This window comes from Lepisosteus oculatus, chromosome 19, assembly GCF_040954835.1.
Source record: "Lepisosteus oculatus isolate fLepOcu1 chromosome 19, fLepOcu1.hap2, whole genome shotgun sequence".
NCBI classification, from domain to species: Eukaryota; Metazoa; Chordata; class Actinopteri; order Semionotiformes; family Lepisosteidae; genus Lepisosteus; species Lepisosteus oculatus.
Window position 1 is genome coordinate 520,063 of NC_090714.1, and position 27,945 is coordinate 548,007.

At 41.3% G+C, this 27,945-nt stretch overlaps 2 protein-coding genes across 3 annotated transcripts in view; one reads left to right on the forward strand and one right to left on the reverse strand.

Annotated features, from left to right (window-relative positions):
* Window positions 1–27,945, reverse strand: part of LOC102699240 (bifunctional apoptosis regulator) — a 51,388-nt gene that overhangs the window by 7,591 nt on the left and 15,852 nt on the right. The window lies entirely within an intron of this gene.
* parn (poly(A)-specific ribonuclease (deadenylation nuclease)) lies at window positions 223–27,920 on the forward strand. 2 transcript variants are annotated; one of them, XM_015359819.2, is made up of 26 exons: window positions 223–311; window positions 506–583; window positions 729–808; window positions 1,069–1,136; window positions 1,229–1,310; window positions 1,649–1,709; window positions 2,783–2,948; window positions 3,764–3,829; window positions 4,284–4,322; window positions 4,582–4,624; window positions 5,606–5,686; window positions 5,761–5,817; window positions 5,977–6,054; window positions 6,411–6,454; window positions 6,952–6,994; window positions 8,137–8,212; window positions 8,559–8,669; window positions 8,831–8,900; window positions 10,437–10,492; window positions 10,585–10,671; window positions 10,753–10,827; window positions 19,741–19,912; window positions 21,332–21,501; window positions 21,926–22,058; window positions 23,551–23,720; window positions 27,069–27,920. In XM_015359819.2, exons 1-26 carry the CDS (start codon window positions 293–295, stop codon window positions 27,119–27,121), a joined length of 2,178 nt encoding a protein of 725 aa, XP_015215305.2. In that variant the 5' UTR covers window positions 223–292; the 3' UTR covers window positions 27,122–27,920. The 2 variants fall into 2 exon arrangements, with proteins under 2 accessions (XP_015215305.2, XP_015215306.2); XM_015359820.2 differs by having other exon boundaries at window positions 19,741–19,900.

Genomic DNA, 27,945 nt, shown 5'->3' on the forward strand with positions numbered 1-27,945 from the left:
GAACGTCCTGACTTTCTCTTTCAGTCTTTCCGATGGCAGAATTGTAACAAGTGGACCTGTCCGGCCGTATAGTAAGGATTATAGAACAGAAAGAGACTCCTGGTGCTTTTTAATAGTGGTGAATAGTAGCTAATCAGACTTTGACAGGAGATTTGGTGACCCATTCTCCTCGAACAGGTCATTTTGGGGGAAACCCACGTGATTTAAACTCGTGCCCCGGAAGTGCTTGTGAGAAAAAGGTTAAAGGGCGCTTTTTGGAGACGCCTGTTCGGTTGTTTGTGGTTCTGCAGGAATGGAGATAACAAGGAAAAGTAAGTCTTGCACAGTGTAAACGGTCTCGATGTGAAAATATGCCATCAGAAATACTTGTTTTAAAAAAAACTGCTTGCTGTTATTAAATGTTAAGGAGAGAAAACGTATTGTTTGCTTTGTTTTCAGACATGAGTGAAATGATGGTAAAGAGCGTGCATGCATACCTACCTAATATTGCTGCCTGTTTTTGCAGATTTTAAAGAGCGCTTGAACGCGATATACAGTGCAATAGAAGAAGCGGATTTTCTTGCCATCGATGGGGAGTTTTCAGGTACGTTTTCTTTATTTTTCAGATTATCAGTTAAGACACGTGAGAGTTTCGTGTGGGTCGTACTGGTTCTATGCATCCTTTTCCTTGCTGGTATAGCTCAGTAACATATTCAGGCATTTTTAACTCGTATTTTAATTCACTGAAGGGATCAGCGATGGACCTTCTGTAAGTGCGTTAACTAACGGGTTGGATACGCCAGAAGAGAGGTATCGTAAACTGAAAAAGGTACGCCTCATTGCTTTATTACCAAGAGTATCATTGTGTTTTTCAGTTTATAATGTCTTTAAAATGCTTTTTACGAGACCTGTGCATCTTTTTAAAATGGTAGTTCTTGCATTTTTTCCTGCGCTTGTTGGAAAATATTCCGCTTTCTCTTATTTCAATGGGAATATAGTTCTTGTCGGTTTTAATTACCATGTTTGCAGTTGTTTTGTGTTCATTTCACCTTCCACTAATCCTGTGATCCATTTGGTTTCTCCTTCAAGCATTCCATGGACTTTCTGCTTTTTCAGTTTGGTCTATGTACATTTAAATATGACCACTCGGAGTCCAAGTGAGTTCTTCTTAACTTGCTTTTAAATTAAAGCGGATCTGTTTGCCATCCTGTCTTGTACGTAAATGCTTTTGCTCTTCTTGTTTCCGCAGGTATGTCATGAAGGCTTTTAACTTTTATATCTTTCCAAAGCCCTTTAATAGAAATTCACCAGATATTAAGTTTGTCTGTCAAGTAAGTTATTTTTTTTTAAATTCATTTTTTTCCATAACCTATTCCTTAAAAGATAAAGCTTTCCATGACTTTAAAAGTCTAATCCTTAGCCTTTGTGGGAGGTAACTGGACATTCTCTTTAAAAGGCAATAGTCTGGCTGTTGGTTATATTGCCGATGGGACTCAGACCTGTGAAAGTCATTAAATTGGAACAAATGCAACTCATACTTTTGAAATAGTAATAGTTTTTAACTGTCAAAGATTACCTCTATTTCTTATTCATAAACTGTTTTGAATGAGCACTTGAAATGTTTTTTTCTTTTCTCAATATACTGAACATGGGTTTCATTTTATTTCAGAGTTCCAGTATAGATTTTCTAGCAAATCAGGGATTTGACTTCAACAAAGTATTTTGCAATGGTAAGTGGAGGTCCAATAACACGTTATTGCTCTATATACAGTGTGGTCCGTAAGTATTTGGAGAGTGACATGAAATGGTGGGACCATGCATAAAAAGGGCTACGATTCCTAAATGGTTCACCCAATATAGACGTAAATACCCTCCAATTAAAGCTGACCTTCTGCACTTTAACCTTGTAGTCATTTTCTTTCAAATTCAATGTGCTGGAGTACAGAGCCAAAACAGCAGAAATTCACTGTCCAAATAATTATGGACTGCACTATATATTCTTCATATATATTTGGATATTCAGTACTTTTTCCTTATTTTGTTTTGATCGTTGATTATCCACAGTGAACTCAAGTGACTCTTGCACGTCACCTCATTGCTGATTCAATCAATCACAGGTGTTGAGGACCTTTTACCCATCCAGCTTGGTGAAAATCAGGAAAGGCACAGTAGCCTCTCTCAAGGGAACAGAGGAACGGCTGTGCCTTTGGTGTTTTAGAGCCTGGGCTGGGGTGTGATGGGTCAGGGGAGCTGCCAACAATCCTCCTGAGCAGTGAATCAAGGTGTTGAGTACAGGGCTCTGATGGGTGGTGCAGAATGTGTGGGCATAAGGATGTGCTAATGGCTGTGAAAAACGGGTGTTTTGCGCAGATGCTGTAGTTTTGGACTTGGGAGTCGGAGTGTGCTGGTTTTTGCAGCTGTCCGTTTGCTGCAAACCAGTGTCTCTAATGGTTATGATGGTCCATCTGCTTTACAACTACACTGATCAAGGCCTGATACCTCATCTGCCGCCCTTCCTTTGGGCTCAACCTTTCGTGACCCTGTCATTCCCCATGGTTTTCTTGAGATGAAGATTTGACTTATGCCATGAAATGCCCTTCTCACCAGATGCGAGTCTCACTGAACATTTGTGGGGTGAGTTTAAAGGAAGTGTAGCTTCTCATGCTCTTAGGCTCATATACCTAATGATCAGGCACATGCTTGTCCTGACTCGACAAGAGGAATAGGACAGACTCCCACATGGAGGCACCTACAGTCTGACATTTCTGGAAATCTACTTCAACCAGGCTGCGCTTTTCTGTAGGAATACCATATCTGAATCAAGAAGAGGAGAGCCAGCTAAGGGAACAGTATGAGGAGAAGCGATCGCAGTCCAATGGTGCTGGAACACCGTCCTTCATCTCCCCAAACTCCTCCAAGGGACCGTTCAATGTACCAGAGGAGCACAAGGACTTCATCAACAAAGTTGTGTAAGTATCCATTTTTTCCAGAGTGAGGATCGCTGAATTTCTGTTAATGCTCTAGAAAATAAACATGCTTAGGGATCTAGTTGCAGGTGGATTTGTCAAAGACCTTGTGTGAAAAAGACCAGCTTCCTGCCTTTGTAGACGTACATCCCTCCAGCTCTCGGCTTTGTGGCAGATTTCATGTCAAGGAATACCCAAGTATTTGAAATTAGTGGCCAGACTGTTTTGAGTCACAACTGCATGTAAATGGTGGCTCTGTTAATTGACTGTTCCATGTAGGAGCATAGAGCATGTCTATATGTAGACTATGAAGGAACAAGACATTAATTCCACTTTAAATCATGGAAATAAAGCCAAAATATTATATTATTGAAGCTTCTTGAGGTGCCAGGTTTGACTGTAGTTATTATTGAACATAGCTGGGCTTGGGTCTAGACTGTGGCTTACTTGTGCAGTCAGTGGATGGCTGACTGATGTCTTCCAGCTGATGTGTGTTTTACTGTGTCGAATGAAAACTCTGATTGGTGTATATGTGTTCACTTTCTCCTTGTTACTTGTAAAAGTAACCCAAGCTGACTAGATCATTTTCAGGCGGTATATTATTGATTAATATAAACAACTTAATGCTTAAAATTACTTGCAGGATTTTTCTTAGGCTTCAGGTGATATAAGACTTTTTTAAACTCTTGTTGGAAGTTAAGCAGAAAATGAAAGTGTTTCTCATTAATGTCTTTATTGTCCAGTTTATTAACTTTTTGTGCAGGGTGTGCTTCCTCTTGGGGGCATGTGATAGAATTTCTTATCTGGATTTGTTTCAGCGAAGAAGTAGAAGGCTTGTTGAACACTGCAGGAAAGACCAGCGTGGAGCTGCCTCCGTGCACTGGGTAAGAGCTACATCAAGAGTTACTTGACACGTGGGCTTTCTGCTGGTAACTTTACTTTTTTTTTAAATGGAATGCCAAGTTGTTGCACAATATCTAATTGGGGTGTATGTTCCTACCCTGACTTAAATGCCAGAGCTGTCTCTACATCTCACTCTATAGATGTTGCTTTGTATTAACATATTAGAGCCAAGATAGAATCTGTGTTCACAGTTTAAAGAAGGTCTTGCAGTTACATAGCCTGCTCTCTAGCACCTGATGGGGACAAAGTGAGGGGGGTGATTATGGTGCTGCATCTGTGATGAAAGTGGTGCACCTGTTGCTTTTTCTTGAATGCTAAATTGTTTACCTGGTTCAATTGTTTTCTGTTACTGTGACTGGTACGTCATCTGTTTCTCAGAGCTTTTTATTCAGGGCCAGATCTGCAGAGTACTCATTTTTTTGTTTTTGTTTTTAGGTATCAGAGGAAGTTAATTTATCAGACCTTAAACTGGAAGTAAGTGTTTGCTATTTTTATTTACAATATATAGCTCTTTACTTTTGAGATGCTGATGTCAAATGATGAGTACGGCTGTCGTGATAGATTCAATGCAAAAATTGAAATGCATAGTGTAATGGAACAGTTATTGGTAGTGGTGAGAAGAGAAATTTGTTTGTTTCTAAACTCAGTCTAGAAATATTGTGCCGTTGCAAACTTACTGAGCAGTGGCTTAAAAAAATTCCATAGTAAAGTTAGTCAATGTTTCCTTTTGCAGATACCCTAAGGGTGTTCATGTAGAAACCATTGAAACGGAGAAGGTAAGATTGTGTAGTCACTGTATTTGCTTATCGCTTGAAGGGGCTTATATCAAACACCCTTAATTCAGTATTGGAGAACTAGTGTTAGATTTGAGTCAGTATTAAGTGCATTTAGAAAATGCAAAGTACAGCAATTCCTATAATTAAACAATGGTACAACTGCAGGGTGTTGTGGTGTATTACAACTTCACGGTTCATGAAGAATGATCAATTTGTCAAATTGGAATTTGTCTGATCAAGTTCCACTATTACAGTGCTTTTTTATACAAAATACATTTCAAGAAGCCCAAGTGTTTATATTCTATAACTGGAGAGACTGCGGAAAATGGTTCATTGCAGTTTTCACCTCTTTTCAGTAAATTGTAATGCTGAGAAGGTGCTCTTACCGGACTAGTTTATCCAGTTGTACATCTGCCTGTTGTATTAATTTCTTCATTAAATGGATGTTCTTGCTTTAGTGGTGTCTGGCATCTGTGTTCTGTGGTTTTATAGAATAGCAGACTTTGCTTATTTCTCCTTTGCTGAGTAATCAGTTACTTAGTTATGTGGCACAGGCGTGGTGGCAGTATTTTGCATGTGCTGGGCAATGCCAGGTTGGGGAAGCAGGGTGTCTTCACCAGTGCCATGTTCTGAGCGTTCTGAGGATGTCCTCCACTCAAACAGCTTGGTGATCAGCTGTTTGAGTTGAGGCCCTCAAGGATACTCCTGTAGGATCTTCTGTACTTTCCTAATCCAATGGGTGGCACATCATAGATCGGTTTTAGTGCAGTCCTCACTTGGCGAGTTGATTCCTTGTACTTTTCACATCCATCATATTAACTGTAGAGTGGTTAAAATCATTATCTGTCTCGGTTGCGATTTTCCCTCTAAAGCACTCTGCAGTGTCCAAAATATTTAATTCTCTGCCCCAATCAGTGAGGCTTATGGTATAGGGCATTGTTAGCTTTTGCTTACGTTTCTCCTGTTCTTCATGTGTCTTAGAAAGAGAGATGTATTTTAATCAGCAAGGTGGATGAAGAAGAGCGAAAAAGGAGAGAACAATATAAGCAAGAAAAAGAGCAGGTATGCCATTTAATGTTTTTATTTTTTTTTTACCTTAAGTTGTGCCACAAATTACAATATTTTTCTCTTTACAGGAGGAGCTGAATGATGCTGTGGGTTTCTCCAGAGTCATTCATGCCATTTCAAAGTCGGCAAGTATTCCAAAAGTATTACAAAATTGAATACATGTTCCTGATGAAGGAAGATGTCAAATCTAGTGCCGAGGGGTTCACCGTCTATAAATGATAGAAGGGTAGTTTGGTTACTGCTGATTGGTCACAAGTCCGTCTCTTACTCTTTTTCACTTGCAGGGAAAACTTGTGGTTGGTCATAACATGCTGTTAGATGTAATGCATACAATCCATCAGTTCTACTGCCCGCTGCCAGAGGTAGGCGTTTCATTACCGTGGTGAAGGGGTTCAGGGCAAGGGAATGAGCTGATCTGCAGAATTGCTTTTAAGGATTAAAGAACAGTTGTAAAAATATTTGACTGTTTTAGGATATGTGATATTAATTCAAAATGAATTCTCATGTATTGCTTTAAATATTAATAGCTTTGTGAAATTAATTTTATCGTAAGTAGTTTGAAAACCACTTTAGGTTTCTTCTGAACTAATTTATTAAGTTGCCATTTTGATCTTTTGAGCACCATGTGTAGGAGATGGAAAATCTTGAGGTCAGATCCTGGCTGTTTGATTTTAAATCTGATGGGATCGTAAACATTATTACTTCTCTCCGATTCTAGGCATTGAATGAATTTAAAGAGGTTACAATGTGCGTCTTCCCTAGGTAAGCTCATTACCACTTCCTACCTTTACAATTTCAATGCTTACAAATAGTACGTTTTGTGACTTGTAGTACTGGTAACGTCTGTTACTTGTACAGTTATGGAACTGTAAAGATGAATAGATTGAATACCTAATACTGTTCAACTTGTGAATCTCCATTTGTCTAAGATGCAGGAAACTGGATACATTAGGGTTTCTTACTCCAGGACAACACCTGCAGGCTTTCGTTCCAGCTGAGCTTGAAACTGCATTTCTTAGTGGGAATATTAGCAGCTGGAGTAGATGGTTGAGTGGAAAAGGCAGTCGTTTGGTATTTTGTTTTACTTGGAAAATGCAGTCGTTTAAAAGGAAACGGGCAATCGTGATTAAGAGATTAAAGCCATTTTAATGCGTTTAAGTTTTCAGTCCCAGTCATCAACCCCAGTCCTGGTCCTGTGGACCACACACCTGCTGAACTGCTTCCCCGTATCGCTCATTCTGACTTGTTTTGTTTTTTAGGCTGTTGGACACCAAGCTTATGGCCTCTACGCAGCCTTTTAAGGTATGGTCCTTGTAGCCTGCTGGAGCAGTAGTTCCCCACAGCCCAGGCTGGGGACCAGTTCCAGCTGAGCTCTAAATTCCCAGCGCTGGCTAAGTGAGGAAGGAAGTTACTCAGAACCGACAATCGCATAACTGTCTTTCAAGGGTCTGGTTTCCAGTGGCTTCAGCATGAGTTTTCTGCAGCCTTCTCTCAATTTGTTACCCATGTGTCTGACTAACCATTCTTAATAGGTGGTCAGTTTACAATCAACAGATGGGTAGGAAGGAGAAGTGAGCTTTATTTTCTTGCAGCAGTTGTTTGAGTGGGTTACGTTTTAGACCGCACACCTGAGTGAAGGTGGTTCTGAAACTTGAAACAGAAGTACAAATCTAATTTTCCCATTAAGAGCCAAAAGCAGATTTTATAATGTGCCACCAAAAGGTGAAATCAGTGAGCCTGTGATTAAGATCTCAGCTGGATAAAAAGGCACCACAGCGGCCCCACAGTCCAGGGGCTGGGGGCACTACTGCATGAGTGTGATTGGCTGAGCAAAGTGAAATGATAATCTGTTGTCCTCTAGGTGGCAGCATGGCTGAGGTTTTTGCCATTTAATAAAACACTTTGCATGCTGTGTTTTTGTTACAGGATAGTTTATGCACAGTTCAGGACGACCTGGTGAACTAAGTCGAGATAAGCACAGTATTGCTTGCAAGTAACCATAGTAACCATTTGTTGCTTATTTCCAAGCAATGTGGAGGGGGGAGCAGAAGTGATACTGTGTGATGAAATGTGATGTACAGTTATACAGTTATCAATAATGTCGATAAGACGTCTTTTAGAAAATGGTGTGGATTTCTTGGTGTGTAAATATTAGTGGGAAGAGTTCCAAAGGGAATGGCCAGGATAATTTCTGGTCGCTAAGGAATGTTCCACGGAGGAATGTGATACAAGTATGCAGAATTCCAAAAGGCCGTTCTAAGAGGCTTGTTGGAGTCGGGGACAGACTGTTCAGCCATGTTCTTGAAACACTTAAGGTATTCAGATCAGATTGTTAATGGCTTAGCAACCAGAAAAGACAAGTCATTTCCTTGTTTGTACTAAACTGTTGCCATTTTCTTATTGTATAAACCAAGTTAACATGCTTTATTTCTGGTTGTTGTTAGGAGCTTATTAACAACACTTCATTGGCAGAATTGGAAAAGCAATTAAAAGAAACACCTTTCAAACCCCCAAAAGTTGGTAAGAAATCTTTGCAGTTGTCAGACCTCAGTTCCCGATCTTCAACACGGAGACTAAGCCGAGACTGAAGAGCTGGAAATGAATTTTGACGTAAAACTTCCAGTTACAATGCTTGTGTTCTTAATGTGAACATCATGTTTGACTGTATTGTCTGACTTTGTAACCACAAACATTTTAGACGGTTATATAGATGGCGCAAAATGTAATGTAGACTAATCGGCAAAATATGTAAAACATAACCAACCATGCTGGTTCATTGGCAATTTCAGACACCCTGTTTTGTGTTCTAATGAGTCTTGTCCCATTCGGTTTTCTAGAATTGAAGTTGCTTGGTTTCTTGTTCCAGAAAGTGCGGATGGATTCCCTAGCTACAACACTGCATCGGAACAGCTCCATGAAGCTGGCTATGATGCTTATATAACAGGCCTCTGCTTCATCTCCATGGCAAACTATTTTGGTATGGATTTTGTGCTTGCTTGAGAATTGCATTAACTTTTTTTATAACGCATTGACTGACCTTCCCTGCAAATACGATACCATGCGAGTCACCTGGATTGCTAATTTTAAATAAGCATCTGTGACATTACAGCAGTAACTCTTTGCATTTATTTTTCTTAGGAACATTTCTTACTCCCCCAAAACAACACATCTCTGCCAGATCTAAGCTCATTGAACCCTTCTTCAACAAGTAAGTACTGGGTGTGATCAGTTTTTTTGATTAGCAAAACCTTGAATGCTTCCTATTGCTCTTCATGGATAAAATGAGCATTTTACAGGTACTTCAAACACTGCATTATTTTTAAGTGAAGGGGTGGCAGGTATCCAGATAAGGTTTGGTATTTTCGAGGATCACAGATCCTGAAAATAACTTAAGGTGTGCTTGCAGAAAACATGTGTTCCTGAAAGTAGCTGTGTTGCATCTGTTGCTACTCTGAAGTTATCGCTACAGCCCCCTTTAACTACACGGTAACTGAATCCTTTACTGTGTGCTCTAAACAAATTCCAAATTAATCATAAAATGCTTTGAACATATGTGCAAGAGTTGGGTTACTGACACTTGCCAATAGGGCAAAAATCCAATAATAGGAAGTAGGTCAAATTCTTACTTTTTTTTTAATGTGGTTGACCACAGAGGAAGAGGTTATTTTTAAAAGAATACGTCTGTATTTTAGCAAATCTGAATTTTCATCCATCTAGAGAGCTACTTATTAAAGAGTTTTTAGCCAAATCAGATATTGTTATATCTATCTGGTGGTTGGGTAGTGCACATTCAAAATAACTTCTGAATAAACTAATTTTTTGCTAAATGGTTTTAGGCCTAAAGCTACTCCAGCCTTGCATTACCTTTATCAGGAGAGACTTTGTTGCTTTTGCTTTACTCAATCTTTATTTAGATTGAACAGCCCGCTAGTGACTGAGAAACAGCCACTTTTTTTGAGTGAACGATTAAAAAGAAAGATCTAAGAAACAATGGCTAACTTGTTTTTTTACTGTTGGACTTTTCTATGTTTTGAAGGTGAAAAAGTTTAGGTAATTGTGGTAAATTTAAATGTGAAACAGAATGCGGCAGAAAAGCTCTGGGTGGTTTTCATGTTACCTTCACACTTGGTACATACTGTAGTCTGTGCATTTGGTGTAGGACTGCCAGCTAGGGCCAATCCATTGACTCCAAGAGCAGTCGTACTGTTCTACAAACGCATGCTTGGTGTCACGTTGATTTTAAGTAGCTCATTTAAACTTGTAGACCGTGGGAAGTTTTAAATATCCTTCGATGAGGTGATTGAGTAAATGTGAATTGTACACCAAGCGTCCATCTTCGTCTTGAGCAGTGAGTAAAAGATGAAATTTTAAAAACACGACGGAGCCCTGTAATCTTCCATGCAGGAAACATGCGGAATAAAAAGAAGCTGGGGGTAAAATCAAAGTAAATGTACTTGCAAATTGTTAATGTCTGATTTAGCTTATTTGTGATCACAAATTCTGTAGTACAGTCTTGCATTTCTAATATGCATGACTAATAAAACAAAGTTTGAAGGAGTTGTGGGGTGTGCATTCGACAGTGTAATTTGTACCAGAAAATAGTTTTTTAACCTCCACTTCTGGAAAGTCTATCAACATACTGTTTTTAAATCTAGAGACTAAATGGTGTGGGAGTAATGTTTTCTTGTGAATGTCTTGAGCCGAGCGCACCACCTGAATTTTTAAAGTGAGTTTTTTCTTCTAGGCTTTTCCTTATGAGGGTGATAGACATTCCGTACCTCAATATAAGTGGACCTGACTGTGAGTAAATTCAGTCCGTTTTGAGATTTCAAGTCACCTCTCCTGTCATAGTGGCCGTCTTCTTGCTTAACCTTACTACTTTCTGCCCTCAGTGCAGCCAAAGAGAGACCATGTTCTCTATGTCACCTTTCCGAAGGAGTGGAAAACGAGCGATCTGTACCAGCTCTTCAGTGCCTTTGGTAAGACTTGGTGGTAGATGAAAACCTTTAGTTCAGGGCACAGAAAGGAAGGACCATTTATCTGACTTTCTATGCTTGCAGGTAACATTCAGGTATCCTGGATTGACGACACGTCGGCATTTGTGTGTTTGAGTCAGACTGACCAAGTACAAATTGGTAAGGATACCAGATTTTTGCACTGTTCCTAATATTTGTGTATATTAAGTATAACTCGGTATTCAAGCCATATGCAAAGGAACTTTAATTGGAAGGCCTGCTCACTTTTTTTTTTACTTTTTAAAACTGGTCTCAGTTTTGGAGCCTTGAAAATATTCAAGTGCAGATATTACTGAAATGTATGCTCTTCTGTCAAACTAGATATATGTGGATAATGCTTCCCGTTCTTGAGTATAATTGAAACGGTGACATTAATCACTGTTGGTGTTGCAATGTTTAGCTTTCTAGAAGCTGTCAAACTGGCTGTGGAATCTGGTTTGAAAGAAATCAGTGTTAAAAATTGAAATTAATCAATTGGCTAAAGGTTAGTTCAATGCTGAATAACAAACTAGACCTACACCCTGATGGAAACCACACAAACCTGCAGTTTTCTTAGGAAGGTTATTCTGTTATGCTGTTTGTTTTCACCTGTGAACTATCAGCAAGTTCTGTTAAAATTAACTGACATTTTTTACTAAATGTGCAAGTGGGTGGGGAGGGTGTTCTCATATTTATACTACTTTCTGAAGTCCTAGATATGGGTTTACTTCAGTCACTGAATTTCAGGAACCCTTGGGCTAGTCTGTAGGTACAGGTGCATGAGCTGAAAGGATGCGTTGAGGTTTTGGGTGGACGTGACACCCAGGTGTGTGGACAGTGTGCTGTCCTCTGTCTGAAAGGCTGTATTCAACTGTTCTGACATTTGCAACAGTGCCTTTATGGGCCATGTGATAACCATTTTAAGTGTGACTTAGTATCACGGGCTTCTTGCACTTGTGATAGTCATTCTACCAATTCATCTGGAATAAACAAACTGAGTTATTTGCATCAGTCATCCCTTGAAGCGTGATTTATGTGCATGATATCCTCAGGCTGTGAGCTTGTCTGCTTCAGCAGTTTCTCAGCCATCTTATGAGAATTAGGATTCATGCTTCTTAGTGTCCTAATGCTGTTTTCTTGTTAGCAAGACTCTTATTTCTCTCCATACCCCACCCCATAGCTACAATGCATTTTTAACTTGATTATGTGCAGATAATCACTTGTGGAAAAAAATCAAGACTTTGTTCCTTCTGTTTAGATTAAATTAAATACCAGACTCATTACATTTTCTGAATAAATGAGAGAAACAAGTTTCTAGAGTAAAAAGTTTGTAGTAGTTTCTTAGTGCTTGAGAATTACTGTGGTGTAGTTAATTTATAAAGCACCCTTCCAAACTGCACATAGTGATAAAGGAAAAGGTAAAATAAAAGGAAAAAAAATAAAGCATTCAGGTTTATATAGATCGTAGGATAATCAGATGTAGACCCTGGTAAAGTCTGGGTTGAAAAAGTCAATTTCTCTCCAAGGGTGAGAGAAAGGGCATGCCGTCACAGTGGAGCAGCGACGGGAACATCAGGGTGACTGAGACTCTTGAGACTTGGTCCTGGGTACAGTGAGCAGAGCACTGGCCCCGGCTGAGCACAGCCTGCCGGAGGGAGTAGACCTGGAGGAGCTCAGATGTATGGTAGAGCCTTGGACGGCTGTGGCACGAGATCTACATTGAATACATGACTAGAATGTGGAATTGGGATGAACTCTGGCCACCAGGTGGAGCGAGATGCACATGTTTTCCAAGAAAACTGGGGGCCAGAAATTCTTCCAAGTGAGAGACTAATTCTTACAGGAAATGTTGAATTCCAGTTATTGTTGCCAAAGTGGGTCCTACAAGTTACTAAATCGAGAAGTACACTTTTTTCGCGACTAGGTTGAATGCCGTCTGATTTAAAAAGTCAATTTTGTCAAATGTGGTTTTAGTAATTATTAGGACTAGGTGAATGTCATGTTTGCATGTAACTTGTGTACACAATCAGGAGCTATAAATAGATTGGTCTGTTGGCTGTCCACAGTGGTACAAGAGTACTTTAACTTGAAATGTCACATTTGAAACCTAAAGTGGTGCTCACCACGTACCTCCATTTGAATGCTGGCTATGCAAGATGCCATATCTGAGGGGCAAATTTTCCTTTGCTGTTTATGGCCCCCTTTAAGTGAGCTTTCGATATGGCCTCCACCAGGAAAAGGGGGAAAAGGCCTTTAACGGTGCAAGATGGTTGTGGTGTTCATATTTTTTTCCTCACTTATCTCCTTATGCTGATCTTTAACTTTGTGACTGTTACAAAATGCACTGGCCTGTTCTTTGGGTGCACAGCATGGCGTCCACTTATTTTACAAAGTGCTCATGTGGAGGGCCCCAGAGGAATTCCAGTTCGGAGAGGCTGAGCCATGGTCTGACCACTGGGGAGACCTGGAACTGGGACATGCTGCAGAAACACACGCTCGATTGTGTGCAGGGTAATGAGCGTGGAAGTTATGAAGGTCATATGCTGCGAATGTCACATGGCTTTAGAGGAGACGTTTCTTAGTCTTATTTACTTTGTTTCCCGTCTGCAGTTGTGCCGCTGTGTTCACTAGTGCCACCCGTGGGTAATGAAGTGAGAACGGACGGGACAAATACATAGCCCCTCTGATGCCTAAATTTGGATGATTTAATAAAAATGGGATCCAGGAGGTTCTCATTCACTTGTCCCTGGTAGTGTCTACTTTTAAAGGATGTGAAAAGTTTGGAACTTGATGTCCATATTAAATAACTGAGTTTGCACAGCAAGGTAGAGTGAGGCTTTCCATTAATTATCCTTCCATGGGATTATCCTAATGTTCTTATTATGGGTCAGCCAAGGCACTTGCGCTTCACCCCCGTACTGGTCTTGGCCTGTGGCCTTGCTGTGTAATAAGCAGAGATGAGTGATTCAAAAGCAGGCGATGTGAAACAGATGCCACTGGAGGTAGTGACTAACTTCTGCGAATATACTCCATTACTTCTCATATTGACGAGATCGCTTATGAGAAGCAAATTTAATAAAATGTTGTATCAAAACATGAAAGTGGAAAAAATGTTTTTACGTCTGGTAGCTGGAAGGCAAATAAAATGATACTCTGCACTACACATCGTTACACAAACATCTAAAAGCTGTGATCACAGGCACTCTGAATCTGGACGGGCAGAAGCCAATTCCAGAGCTGACGATTTCGGGCAAGTGGACTGCAAAGGAACTGAGGATTTTAGTGCGAGGGCCTGGCAGCAATTTGAGGTGCTTCAAAGCAGCGGCTTGTATTTGCTTAAGTAGTATGAGGGGAAGAAGTGCTTTATAAAACGGTTTTAGGAAAATGCTACCCAGTTACAACAGTGGGATAGGATAGAGGATGGAAGACGGAACAGAGCAGTGGGGTAACAGAAACACCTTTCATTATTACAACAGACCTTGCTAAAGGGCTTAAAGCTTTTTGGCCACCGTAGTTTGGACTGGTGCTAGTCTTCTTCCACCCATCCGTTTCCTAAGCATGTCGTCCAGTCCAGGGTCGTGGGGAGCCAGAGCACATCCCAGCAGGCAGTGGGCACAAGCAGGGTGGGCCCGGGGCTCTCACCCGGGCAAGCTTTCCGCACGTGTCCGTGTCGGACGCAGTGCGTGAAGGGTAGTCCCCAAACTGTGGCATGGAGTTCTTTACATTTCAAGATTTTGATATCGTTGGACAAAGCCGGTTTACGAAACTGGAAATGGAGAGAGCTGAGTACTGGATATACTGCAGAAATTGTTTAGGTTGTCCATAATCAGTAGAGGCTGACTTTTGTAGCGCTAGATGCTTTCACCCAGGCCATCAGTCTAGTCCTCCCCATTAATGGGTCTGGAAACATGTACTGCTGTTTGTACCACACTATCTACCTGTATTCGGGTCTCTGTATATCAGCCCTGGCTCATCGCTTGAGCCAAGAGGACATGGCTTCACTGCTGGGGAGTCTGCCTGAGGTGATAGTCCAACACGATTGTCACAAAGGCAGCGTTCTTTTTGCCTTTCTCGATTTATACTTGTTTGATATTCAACAGGCTTAATTGCCTGATCACTCATAAAATCTCCAGTGAGAAGTTTTGTGCAGCTGTTATTCAAGTCGCAATCAAGAAGAATAGTTAATCTAAATAACCCCAAAACCATTTGTAAATGCTTATTCTAAGCATGTTTTTGCTCCGTAATAGCTGCTGAGATGTATGCATATGGATTCTAATTCATGTCTTCATTGCAAGTTAGAAATAAACATTAAGAGGATAAATCTAAGGGGAAGAAGATTTTCTTGTGCAAGACTGAAGATGACTGTTTCATACCCTGCTGAACAAAGGGGTTTCATGTGCGTCGGTGTGAAGCTGAATGTGTTATGCTCGTCCTGAGGGACGTGCTGCAGTCGCTGTGGACCACGCCCCGTGAGGGAAGGATGACGCATTAAAATGAGGGCAGCTGGATGGACAGGTGTGATAAGTGCTATCAGACCTGAGCAGATGATGGCCACCCTCGCCAAAACGTGGCCAAAAAGAGGCAGTTGCTAGACGTGCTTCTGACGTAACTGGAATGCCAAAGCCAAGGTCGGACCACATCAGGAAGACGGGAAGTAATCAGAGTTCAGACTTGAGAGCAGCTCCCCTCCCCCTCGATCTTTTCCTGCTGGTGGGGGGTGGTGACCTCTTCACCTTGCAGCTGCTGCAGCAAAGCCTGCATCATCATAAACGATTCTACATCCCACACCGTCCTGCTAGGGGGTTAGTCAAATTTACAGCTGTTCTGACCGGTTGTGGCTTATTAATCACTTTGGTGTTGGCTTCAGTGATGAGTAAGTAAAGTAAACTAAGGATGGTGAATGCAGAAGTCACGACTTGCAGAGTGTGGCATTAATTCAAGCTGAGTAACACTTTGATGTACCACCCCACACAAGCGCATGTCTTAACCTGTCTCCTGAGGAATCAACTTTGTTGAAATGATATTGCTTTTTTGTGAGGGCATGTGAAACTAATGTAAGAAGAACATAACCTCTTCATTTTATGTAGTTTAAAATGGCACTCTTCCCATAAAATTTTAGGGTTGAATATTTTCACTATAGTTAGCCATTTTCGAGAATCTTGAGTGTTTATTTTGCCTAGCATGTTTAAATACTAATGAATTGCAATATGAGTCAAAAGTTAAACTGTCTGCAAAATGAAAGCCATCTGTACTACCCCCTTTTTAATTGACGGCTTCCTTTGCTACAGTTTAAGGACGGGACTCCTCGTCCGTGGGCTGTAGTGTTCTGAGAGTAAATCGCTATGGTACTGGGCGGGCTGCTGATTAAGTTGATCATGGAAACTAACCATCATGTAGCACTGTGCAGGAATCTTAGTAATTGTTCGCCGCTAAGATGGACTTGTTTCCTGGCTGTTAGTCAAGAAGAGAGAGAGATCGCCAGTTCCTTTGTGGTGCCCTCCCGACTTGAAGTTTTCAGTTTGCCTCGCAGCCCTCTGGCAGACTGTACTGACCCACCCACCTCTCGCTCGGTCCTTTATCACGCTAGACAGGAGGTTCGGCACAGACGGGCGAAGCACCGTGGGGGTCACTGGGACACCAGAGTCCCGGCTCGGTAATCCCAGCTCTGCTTGGCAGTACCTGCCCCATTGCTGGAGAAGTTCTAGTCGCATTCAGATGTGAACCTGGCTCACGACACTTGGAGGCATACCTGCATCACAAAGCTCACTCTGCTCTCTGGTGAGGGCCTTTGTCTAAAACCACTCGGGTCTCATCAATTAAATTATCCACAATCTTCAAATGTTTGAGAAGTGACTTTTTAATCCCTTTTTTTGATTGGCAAAATTGACAAATTTTGAATGTGCATACTGACCCGATCTGTGCTTCACAAAAATGGACTTTCATTTGTTTTCTTTGGCTGTAACTTTGCTCCATGTGTTTTTAATCAGCTTGGTTGCAGCCATCTCGAGCGGAGTCGGGCTGTAGCCCTGCCCAGTGCCTGTCTCGTTCAGTACGGTTGAGATTGAGAGCTCCGAGAACTGGCCGTCTTAGGTCAAGTCTCCCCTCTTTATGGGTCATTGTAGGAGGTAAAGGGCTTTCTTGCTACTGGGGTACGTGGTGTACTCGGACGATACAAAAAAGTGTTATGGCTCGGTGGGCGCAACTAGGATTACTGAAAGGAGAATAAACCACTCACTTGCTGAAATTAATGAAATGTATAGAAACTGCATTAGACACGCACTTTGTTTTGTGAAGAATTTACTTGCCTTCACCTGACCACTTTCTCGCAACTCGGATTTGCCTTTCATCAGTTTCATCACACTGACTTTCTATGTGCTTGTACCACAAGTGAGATCACATGCCTCATGGCAATGCTGCACCACACAGTGCTATCCATTGACAGTGTGGTTATTTTGAATGCTAAACATGGTGACGTTTATTCTGCTCATATAATGCATTTTCTGTGTATTAAAATTACTTCATCAAGTCTCTGATTCACAGACACCCATTAATATAAAGTGTTACAGATTCCATCTTAAGTAAAAACTGTTTGAACTGGCCAAACATGGTAATTGTTTTTCCTAAAATTCTAACTTGTTGAAACAAGGTTACTGAAATCTGGTTTAAACCAACACGTTTGCTTTGCCATAGACTGCTGTTGTCCAAAACCTTTTGGATTTAATTTCCAGTGTATGTTTGCGTATTGCAGCATTCATTGTGTGCGGTGCCTGTTTTCAGAGTTTGTTCCTGTATATACCAGCACGGCTGGCATGCCACTTTCCCTTTTAAAGCCACACTGTCTCCATCTTGGAGAACTGCACTTAATGCATGAGCACTTCTGCCCCTTGTATGCCGCTGTGGGTTTTCTCAATGATCAGGTGTGAGCAGAAGCTCAATATGCTTGTCAGCTCCCCGTTCTTGTCCTGGGGGGGCACGCCTGCTGGTTTTCTGTGCAACAGAGCTCTTGCTTTAATGGGTGCAACTGGGGGTTTATTAGTTCCTTTGCTTGCACCTCTGCAAGTTGTTCAAATCGGCATGTAGAGAATTTAAGTTAAAAGCACTAATGGAGAGGCAGTTTCCTACAAACCCTATTGCTTCCAATGAAGTTTTTTCAGTGCTCGGGGCAAGAAAAACCGGCAGGTGTGTGGGTCCCCAGGCCTGTGGCTGGAGAACTCCTGGTCTAGCCCTTTTACTTTTTAATGAGTGTTCTGACAAACTGTAAGAACATTAGGAATACAATTTACCTCGAGTCTACATGTAGCTACTTGCCCACTTTTAACAGCTTTCTCTAGTTTGGACTCTGACAGTGCTGCAAGCCAAGACTTTTTTCTTTATGAACGACATACTTCATAATGAGTCCCGCTGCCACTTTTCCTCTGTGGATATCCGTTTAAATTTAAGGTTTAACATTTTTGGAGGTTTTGTGAACCTTTTTTTTTTTTTTAGACCGTTGCTTAGGGGCATCGCTTTGCTCGTTGAGACCTGAGACCTCTTTACGATGCAGTAGATTAGGTTTCACTGGCCATGCAGTATATCTCCTGTACAGGGAGTCTAGAATTACGAGTTGCCAGGATTTCCATAAACTGTTGTCCAGGTTATGGGCACAACATTTCTGATACCGCGGTGGTCTCTGACACGTTGGTCTTGCCAAGTGAAAAAGGCTTGTTCAGAAATGCTTAGTCATGTAAAGCATCTTTCACCCTCCATTAGGCTTGACGTTTCCACTACTTTACTTCTAATAGGTAGCAGATGTTAAATATATAGGTTTTCAGTATCCCAGAGACATGAAGAATGACATTAAGGGAAACCCACAAGACAGCCTGTGTTTCAAACCTAAACCCATGAGCTAAAGAATTTACAGAAGTGGTTCTTCAGTTTATAACCTAGAATACATTTGATTTCCACATATTTAAATGTGAAGCAGAGATCAACCGAGCATTGATATTTACCACAGAAAGGTTTAGTGCTCACACAGCATGCTATATTTAAGTAATGAATAATTAGGAACCGGTGCTCTATTTATACCAATCTGTTTGTCTTCAGCAGTTAATCTTTTATCAGACTGTACATGTTTTGTCCCATCCCAGCATTTGTTGCAGTGAGAATTGTCCGCTTGAGCAGGTTCTCTTGCCATTCATTTTCAGCCAATTCCTTTGTCCGCCAACAATTTGTTGCATGCTGTAGATTTTATTATATCTAAGCTATTCTTAAAAATGAATCTATAAGCTAGTTCATAAAAAAAAAATCAAGAAAACAATTTTTTAGTCGCTTTTCTTGCACAAAAGCCTCAGTAGACGACTGAACTAGAAAAGCAGAGGAATCCATTGACTGCCAGTTCATCGTGCTGATTCATCTGTTGGAGCAGGGGCGGTTCTACAGGGCTTGGCAGTGACATAAAAGGCAGAGCGCTGCAGAGCTTTGGCCTGATGGGGATGTCTGTAAATGATTGTATTGTAATTGTGGCCAATACCTACATGCCCCACAGACATGACTGGTTCAGTCCTAAGTTGCCTGTTTTATAGAACTAAGACTTGTAATGGATTCTCGGGTGGGGCAGCTGAGTCATTGTAAAACGTGTGCTTTACGTTTTTCTTCAAGTACAAGAGCAACATGGGTCCCTGTACTGGCGGGAGGCTTCGACCATGTCCTCTCAATTGTCCAGCAGCAATAAAAAATAAATGAGGCAGAAGGACAGAATGTTACCTTTTATTTCTGGATATTTCTCTGCGTATACATTAAGCTTGGTAAATTTTAGATCTGATTAAGATATTCCCTCTGCCAGTTAATACGAACTACGTTAGTCAGGTTTACCTTTCCAGTTTCAAATACCAAAATGTTTTTTGGTTAAAGGAAAGTCTTCCACGGTAGCTGGATCCATCAAACTGGCCATTCCTCTAGATTAATGCTCATCTGATTTCTCTTACACTTGCGCCTTGTCCACGTTTCCCTTCCCTTTGGAATGCTGCATGGGGGTCCTACAATCTAACGCCGGGTTTTTGTCCTTCCCTCCGGCAGCCGTGAACACCAGCAGGTATGCCGAGAGCTACAGGATCCAGACCTATGCGGAATACGTGGAGAACAAGCAGGAGGAAAAGCCGGATAACAAGAGGTGGCCCGACGACGGCTGGTTAAGGTCCCAGTACAACGCGGTCTCCGCTGCTGCCCCCGCTTACGGGTATGCGAACAAGTAAGAGCTGCGCCGCCGTGACCCGCTGCTCACTGGCAGGACCTCGGCGTCCTGCGGCTCTGGGGGCCCACTTGGCTCCCCTGCTGGGGTGCTGGTTCGGTCCCCCTGTTTACATCGCTGTTGCCAGTGAATATGTAACCGCGGATCCCTAGCTCCGTTACAATTCCCCCCTTCCTGGGGGAGACAAATACATCAGAGGGCCCTTGTCTTGTGTGGCAACTGTAGGGGACAACCAAGGGGTTTCTGTTGAACAGAACTGCGTGTTAAAGGGGAAATGGAAAAGAGGTGCTACACAGCAGTACGTGTTACTCTACAGCTCCCAGGGGTACTCAGGTCCACAAGAGACTGTTCTTTGTAGAAACCCATCCCCAGGTAGGTGTGCATTGCAAAACTGAATGCTATGTCATGGCGATACGATCTGCTTGTCACACTATTGCAGCAATTTGACCCAGTCTCAACCAGCCCTGCATACTGACTTGGTACATTTGCTTCCCTTTAGTGCAGTGCTGGAGGATTATCATAAGCTTTAAGGTGCTTGTAAGTTGCTTAACTGCAGTTTCAAGTTGGCTTTTTTATTCTTAAGCCACTGCAGTGTAGCTTTGGAGGTGAGGTTTGTGTCAGATATGACACTTTGCTCCCAGCCACTCTAACTTCCAGAGTGGCCATTGGTCTCCAGGTGCCGTTGCGAACTCGTTTCTAACCTGGCTGCTCCGTCTGAAGGGACGGCCTGATCTAGGCAGTGTCTGGGGACTTTCCGCTTCTTCGGAACCGGCCTGACCATGCTCAAAGGGATCGAGGGGCTTTGGAACGATTGCCATTGTTTGGATCTACGCCTGCGTGTAACTTTATCCCCCAAGGTGGTTTTAAAAGCTCCTTGGTCTTCATGGTTGAGTTTTTGCTTGACCTTCACTACCTCGCGGAGGAACTTCTACAGTGATAGTAGCTCGCGGTAGATCAGACCCAGTCTTGCGGACAGATGGAAGCAACTCAGTGTGGTTTAGGGTAAAGTGCTCCTCTCTCAATTTGCCACAGCAAAGGTTTTAAATGCTTATGCATAAGAAAAAAGTTTTTTTTTTGCTTTGAATAAAATATGTGGATTGGGTACTACTGGAAGACTTCAGCTTTGCATTATGAAAACACTGCAAGAGTCTGATTTCTTTTGCAGGGCTCTGTAAGTCTCTTTGCAAAACTGCTACAATGAGGCTATGAAAGGTTTGTCCTTTGTGATCCTTGGTTATTTCCATTATTTATAGATCTCTTTAGCTTCCTTGCACAAATCAAATCACTTGCATTTTGTTCCCTCATGGGAACACAATCTGAATGGGATGGCTGAGTTTTTTTTTGACAGGTCTTTGATCTTAGTGCTCACAAAACTTTAGTGTCCAAACATGCCTCAGCTGAGAAATATATTAATTTCAGAGTGTTTATGGGGAAGAGAAGCATAAGTCCAATTCGGGAGGAGCAAGGCTCCGATGACACCGAGGAAGGGGAGAATTCGAACGAGCCCACTAATGACAGCAGTGGTACCTGGAGCTGCCCTACAGCCCAGGGCAAGAAGGCCAGGAAACACAAGAAAATTAAAACTGAAGGTAAGAACTCCTTATTTTTAGGTAACATTTATGGCTCATGTAAATTTGCCTTTTGAGTATCATTGTGTATATTCAGTTCATGACATAGATTTGATCTTGCCAACAACTGCATAGTCTTCTGAAATAAGGATAATTGTGCATTATAATACAAAATCTAGTGCATTTCTATTGAAATCTAAGGCAATGATCTGACCAGCTTATTTTTTCTGCTTCACTAAATTTGAAAGGCTGAATTTAGGGAAGAATTTAGTTTGATCTACGTCCTACTATGACTTAGTGGTTAAGTGTTCTACTGTTTTAGTCATCAAGTAGAAAGTATTACGAATTTTTAATTTCAATACCTTTCACATGGGATATCCCGCCATATTCATAGCAATCTTTTTGCTTATTCACAAATTTCTAACCTGTGGCATTAACAACACAGGCACGACCACAGAACCTCCCAGTATCCAGACATACGCAGATGTTGCAGAGAGAAGGCCAGACAACGTCTGGTTAATGACGCAGAGCGGCGCTCCAACCAACACTGCACCAGCCTATGGATTCAACAACAGCAAGTAAAAACTGTACTGATGGTGACTGGTTGTATGAACCAGAGATCTGGAAAAAGAAGTTCTTTCAGAATCGAGCCTCTCCCCTTGAATTTTAAGACCTCTAAACTGACATTGATTAATGTGCTTTTGGAGTATTGGGTGTGTAAGAGAAACCTCTGAATAGCATCATGGTTTTCAGTTTCAGAGAAAGTATGTGAATGTTCCCTGGGGCTTAGCCTATCTCTTAAACCTAACTCCTTGATGCTAGCTTTGAGGGTGCTTTCCATTTGTGACCGGTTTCATGCCAGGACATTTAAAATTCCATTACAAGTGGACATTACATTAGTTTGACAGAAATATTAATTTCTTACCTATACTAAACACCCACTCTTGTAAACTAATTACATTAGTTTGCTTGGTTATGATGTGTTTCGTAGGTAGAGGGGGTGAAATTCTGGATGCATCTAAGCTGAGTTATAAACAAGTGTATTAGTCAAGTAACAAACTTTTCACGTAATAAAGCTGATTCTAGATAAAATGCATCAAATGCTGAAGCATAAAAATACTAGTTGATTTTACATACAAAATCCTGACAGTATCACTGTGGTATACAAGTAGTGCGGGTGGGGAACACTGAAACAGTTTTTGGAACCAAGTACTCAGGGCTGTGGAGTTTTTGAAGTGGGTGTCAAGAATGATGGAGGATTAAAACTCGGCATCCGACTAAAACATTTTACAGAGGCTGAAAGGGCTTCCCATTCATGTGTACTGATTGGCAGAGCTGGGAGGTTGACCTCATTGGCCTTGTGAACATGACGTGCAGACGGTTACCCCGCTCTGTGGAGTTCTGGGCAGCTGTTAACACTGCCTGCTCTTGCCTCAGGTTGCAAGTGAAAGATCTGCTGTTGCTCTTTGGCCCTGCACCTTGACTGCTTATCGCACTCCTGACCTCTTGCCTTCTGGTCAAACCTGTGGAATTCCTGCCAACATCACCGTATACAGCATTTCTCAAAGCCTCAGGAAATTGAGCTGTCGTGGTCACTGAAGCCCCTGCCCAGTGTGCCCCATCTCCCATCCCCCCTGTTGCAATGTTAGCTGTCATCATAGGCAACCAGGCCTACTTAACATTTTTCTACTCAGCCCTAGGAATGCCAGGAGGTTATTCGCTTAATTGATCCCGGAGCCACATCTGTGTAGAAGCTCCCGCTTTCAATGTGTGTGGTACCTCACGTACCCAAATCTGGGTGTTTTTTTTTTCTCCATGCATTAAATGTTTTTAGAAAATCGGACCACTTTGAGCAGAATTCCAATTTTAGACTTTAAAAGTGTTGTGTTGTAGAATTTGGGAGTCTTCCAGTACTTGAAATCATGAGTGCTTCCACCAGCACTATTTTGATACGTCTGGGAGTCAAACTCCATTGCAAGCATGCAGTGGGTTTAGATAATTGGACCTGCATCCCCGGGAAGCATTTTTAGCTCTTAAGAGTTCCGATCATGCATGTTGTGCCATTTGTAGGGTGGCTTCAGAGAAGAGGAGCATGAGTCCAATCCAGGAGGAGCAGGGCTCTGACGAGACAGAGGGGGAGATCCAGGACAGCGTGATGGATGAAGAAGGCGGCAGCTGGCCTCCTGCTTCATCCACCCACAGCAAGAAAAGCAGGAAACACAAAAAGAGGAAAACTGAAGGTAAGAATTGCACAGCTTGTGTGTGCATGTACTGGTATCTATAGCATTTCACCTGATAAAACATTTTAATTGATGTGGTTTAGGTTTCTCAGATCTGTGCTTTTTTCTCCTGTATGGAAGTTAAAACAAAAATCCAAGGTATATCAGTCAATATGCTTTGAGAGTGGGTGTTTAGTATAGGTAAGAAATTAATATTTCTGTCAAAAACCATTTGGATGCTTTTAAATATTCAAAACTAAATGCAGTGCAGCATGTAGCTTGCAGAAATATCAGTTATTGTATCAAAACTGGTAATGTAGTCCACTTGTATCAAGCTCAGGCTCGGCTAGGTAGTTATTGGCAATATTGTAGATTTTATATATTTTCGACTGAAATTTAGATTTGAATGGTGAAGGATACTGATGACTTGGTGTATGTAGCAAATAACCACGGGGAAGACTAGTAAAATTATCCCTTTAAAATGTTGGCTTTACTTTCTTTTCTAACTCGGAATACCTTTAACTAAGTGGGAAATGTATCTTTTGTAAGAGTGATTAGAGTCTTAAACTATATGCCTACTGTTGGAGTGAAAGTGGAGTATTTTTGTATGAAGAGATCACTTCTGCTGTTGTAAAACTTACATAAATCTTTATGTAACTCACATGAGATAACAGGCAAGATTAAGATTGTTTAGAAACTGACCTTTTGAGAAAATAAATTCCTAAACTTAGAGTATCAAATGTGATGGAGAAATTTAAAGGTCTCTAGGGTCTGAAATCTCAATTGTCAGCAGCAGAAAATGATTCATTTTTAGATGCTCAAGCCCTGCCAACACCTTAGCAGAACAGGCTGGCAGTACAGTCTGTTTTCAGCCTGGTTAACTATACCAATGGAGTGTGTAGGAGTGTGTTTCATTGGGATAGTATTTACTAATGGTAAGTCTGTATCAATTTAAAATCTGGCTTTCAGTAATATTCAGATCTAAGGAATGCTCTTTTTTTGGTGGTTGGGTTTCTCCAAGCACACTAAATCTTTAAGGCATTTGTGTAACCTGCGTAGCTGACTGCTGAGCCTATTTAGTGGAAGATCCGCTGTGTGCAGTGCAGGAGCCGTTTCAAAGCCGGATCAAATAGGATAAACTCCACAGTAGGCTACAGCACCATCTGAGCAGCTGTCTGCAGCCCTAAGTAGTGTTACTGAGAGTGCTCACAGCTGGGACTGGCCTCACGGATGAGGGGCGTTTCCCCAGAACGAGCCCAAGTTCTCGCGAGATGGCAAGACAAATTAGCCAGTTAGTTTTTCACAGCTTGCAGCAGTGAACCCTTCACTGTACACAGGAGACGGAGGAAGGGGCTCAAGAGTCCCCTGAGCCGCCCAGCTTTTTACACAGCCCTTCTCCGGTTCAGCAGTGGTGGGAGTGGTGTGTTTCTGAGAGGGCACAAAGGTTTACCCAGAGCCCTGGCCCATCAGTCCCACCCCACCCTTGCTGGCACTCGGCGAATGGACATGGTCAATCTCTGAGCATTGCGCTCAGTCGAAACTGGGCTGAGCACTTTGCAAACTTCACCATCTTCTAAACGAGATGAAGGGTGTAGAATTTAACAGCAGTTTAGTAGTTGGTATGCTACTCTTTGGTACCGAAGACAAGAATCTGTGTTTGACCTACCCGTGTTAACAAAACTGAACTTTTTAGTTTTGATAGTTTTGTTCCTTTTTTCATGTTTGCACTTGGTAAATTTGTATAAATGATCACAGTCCCATGTGATTTATTTGTGATTTGAACTGTTTGCCCACAGAAATGTTTTTTAATGAATTTCTGCTCGCATATAGAGAACATTCCCCAAGTTGGGTATAGCAAGTTCTGAAAACATTTCCTTATTCATTATTTTGCCAGTTTCAATTGAAGACCTGAACTTTTGTGCAAAAGTTGCGTTAATGACTGACTTTACAAACAATTGCGTCATGGTGTAACAACACTTCTGCCATTTACTTGCTTAGAATGTTTAGAGCACCTGGAGTACCTAACCACATCTAAGCAGAAACTACAGGAGAAAACCAATCTGTACTTAATCACAATAGGCATGTAAAAAAGTAATGCAATTGAGTTTTGCGTTTCTGACGCATTAGTTTGTTTTCAAAGTATGTTGATTCACTTGAGAGTATAACTGCAAGTCCAGAAATGAAATTAATCACCCTTCATGGCTTATGAACAGCATGTCACGTGAGGCTTTCTGCGAATTCAGTCCACACCCATGTGGACTGTTCAGTAAACAGCCCATGTTTAGACGGATGATTAACCCAGTTTACAAAGCTGAATACCAAAATTCTAAATGTTCATTCCATCACTAGCTATAGTTTAATCCAAAAAATTGAACCTGCTGGGTAAATGGACACCAAGGATGTTTAAAGCAAGAGTGTCCACAGATGTGGCTCATATTACAGATAATGCAGAAATGACCCTAAGCACATTATGGGATGTTTTGCATAAGAAAGCTATTATGAAGAGGGGCATGGCTGCAGGTAAAGACATCTGTGACTATGGAAAAGGCAAGTGGGGCTTCAGTGACTTCTTGAAGTGGTGTTGGTGGCATTTGTATGTTAGATTTCAACTAAGTCAACAGTGGAGCCATGTCTAGATGGAGTTAGTCAGGACATGGTGTCTTGCTGTCTGTTTAAGGCCAGTACTAATATGGCAAAAATGACATCCAAACAGTGTGTTTGTAACTTTATACTCTAGTTTTAGTTCTGCAACATTACTACTAAGCTGAAGGATTATCCTGAAGTGACAATATTCCAGCAGGATAAAGTACATCGTCATAATGCTTGTTGGTAATCTAATTCTGCAAGGAATAATAACATCAATGGCATAACTCAACTGCTTGTGGTTGGGGTGACATGGTGTCTAGAGCCTATTGAAAAGGCAATTAAACTACCTTGACAGACTAGAGAAAGGAGGCAGAATCCCATATGGCAATCTTGCTCTCTAGTGCAAAGCAATCTGCCACTTTTATTGCTTCCAACAAGGCCAAGTGCTATCAACACTGACAGCAGTTCTCCTAATGTTAGTATCTGGTCCAGAGGGTTAGACATTTGGAAATGTTCTTGCTCTATCCGAAAGGGCAAAGACACTGGCAATAGCTGTTTTTTTTACAACTTTCCTGATTAAGATCTGTGCTGATTTTTTTTGGATCTGCCTGGATGTGGGTGAGTAGATTTTAAATGTCTTATTGTACTTTGTTTAATCATTTCATTCTTTTTCCATTGAGGACGTATGACTAACACAAGAAAATTTCAAACTAGTTCAATCTAATTTAACACTGGCTTTCTAGTACTGATGCAGAAAAAATGTTTTGTTGGAATCTCTTGTAGGTGACAGTGCAGTTGCCTCTTCTGAGCTGTTTGAAGTCCCACAGGTCTGGTAATACATGAGCCCTGGCCTGTCAAAGCCAAGATAACCAAGGCAGCAGCAGCAGTCCTTAGACCATCTTAAAGCCATAAGAACACATCCATCTCGATGAAATTTAGCTTCAGATATGGGAGTTTCTGGTTGTTGTTTTCTTCTCAATGTCATCTAAAATCCCAGAGGTTCCATGTTGTGACTCCCTGAATTTTTTTTAAATCTGATGTCAAATGAATAACCATTTGGGTCTTCACATACCTTTTGCATGTGGTGTATTGGATCCTGAATTTTCACTGTTCTGTCTTTTTTTTTAATAGATGTGTGTTGTCTGGTGTAATTGGTTGATTTTAGTTTTAATTTTCAATGTTTCACACTCTTTGAGGCTTCTTCTCCAGAGAACTACTGAAGGATTATCGAAAATGTCTTTGAGCTCGACAAGTGAATGGCTAAAAAAATACACGGGGGAAAAATTGGTTCCATTTAGATTTTTTAAAAATCGGTTATTTTTAAAAATGCATGTATAGGTCAAACAATGCTTCCTGTTTTTAGCTTAAAGCAATGTTTCATACCCAAAGGGGCAGATGAAAAAGGTTGTTCCCTGGAGTTAATAGATGTTTAATTGTAGAAGCTTCTAATTTGTGTAAAATGTGTTCTAATGTAAACAGTCCTTGTTGTGCTACTTATTCTGCAGACCACTGCAACTTTGTCTATTAATGTTTTGCAGGTTAACCATTATTATGTAAGCATTTTTGTATCATGATGCAAATTAAAAAAAAGTATTTCCTTACAGAGGAAGAATTAAAGAATGTTTCTTAGTACAATGGGTTTGTGTACTCATTCTTGTTT

Excerpts from the sequence above, each read along its gene's own strand:
- parn (XM_015359819.2), top strand. Across the intron at positions 584-728 it reads CATCGATGGGGAGTTTTCAG|GGATCAGCGATGGACCTTCT; the intron begins GTACGTTTTCTT and ends AATTCACTGAAG. Across the intron at positions 5,818-5,976 it reads TTCATGCCATTTCAAAGTCG|GGAAAACTTGTGGTTGGTCA; the intron begins GCAAGTATTCCA and ends TTTCACTTGCAG.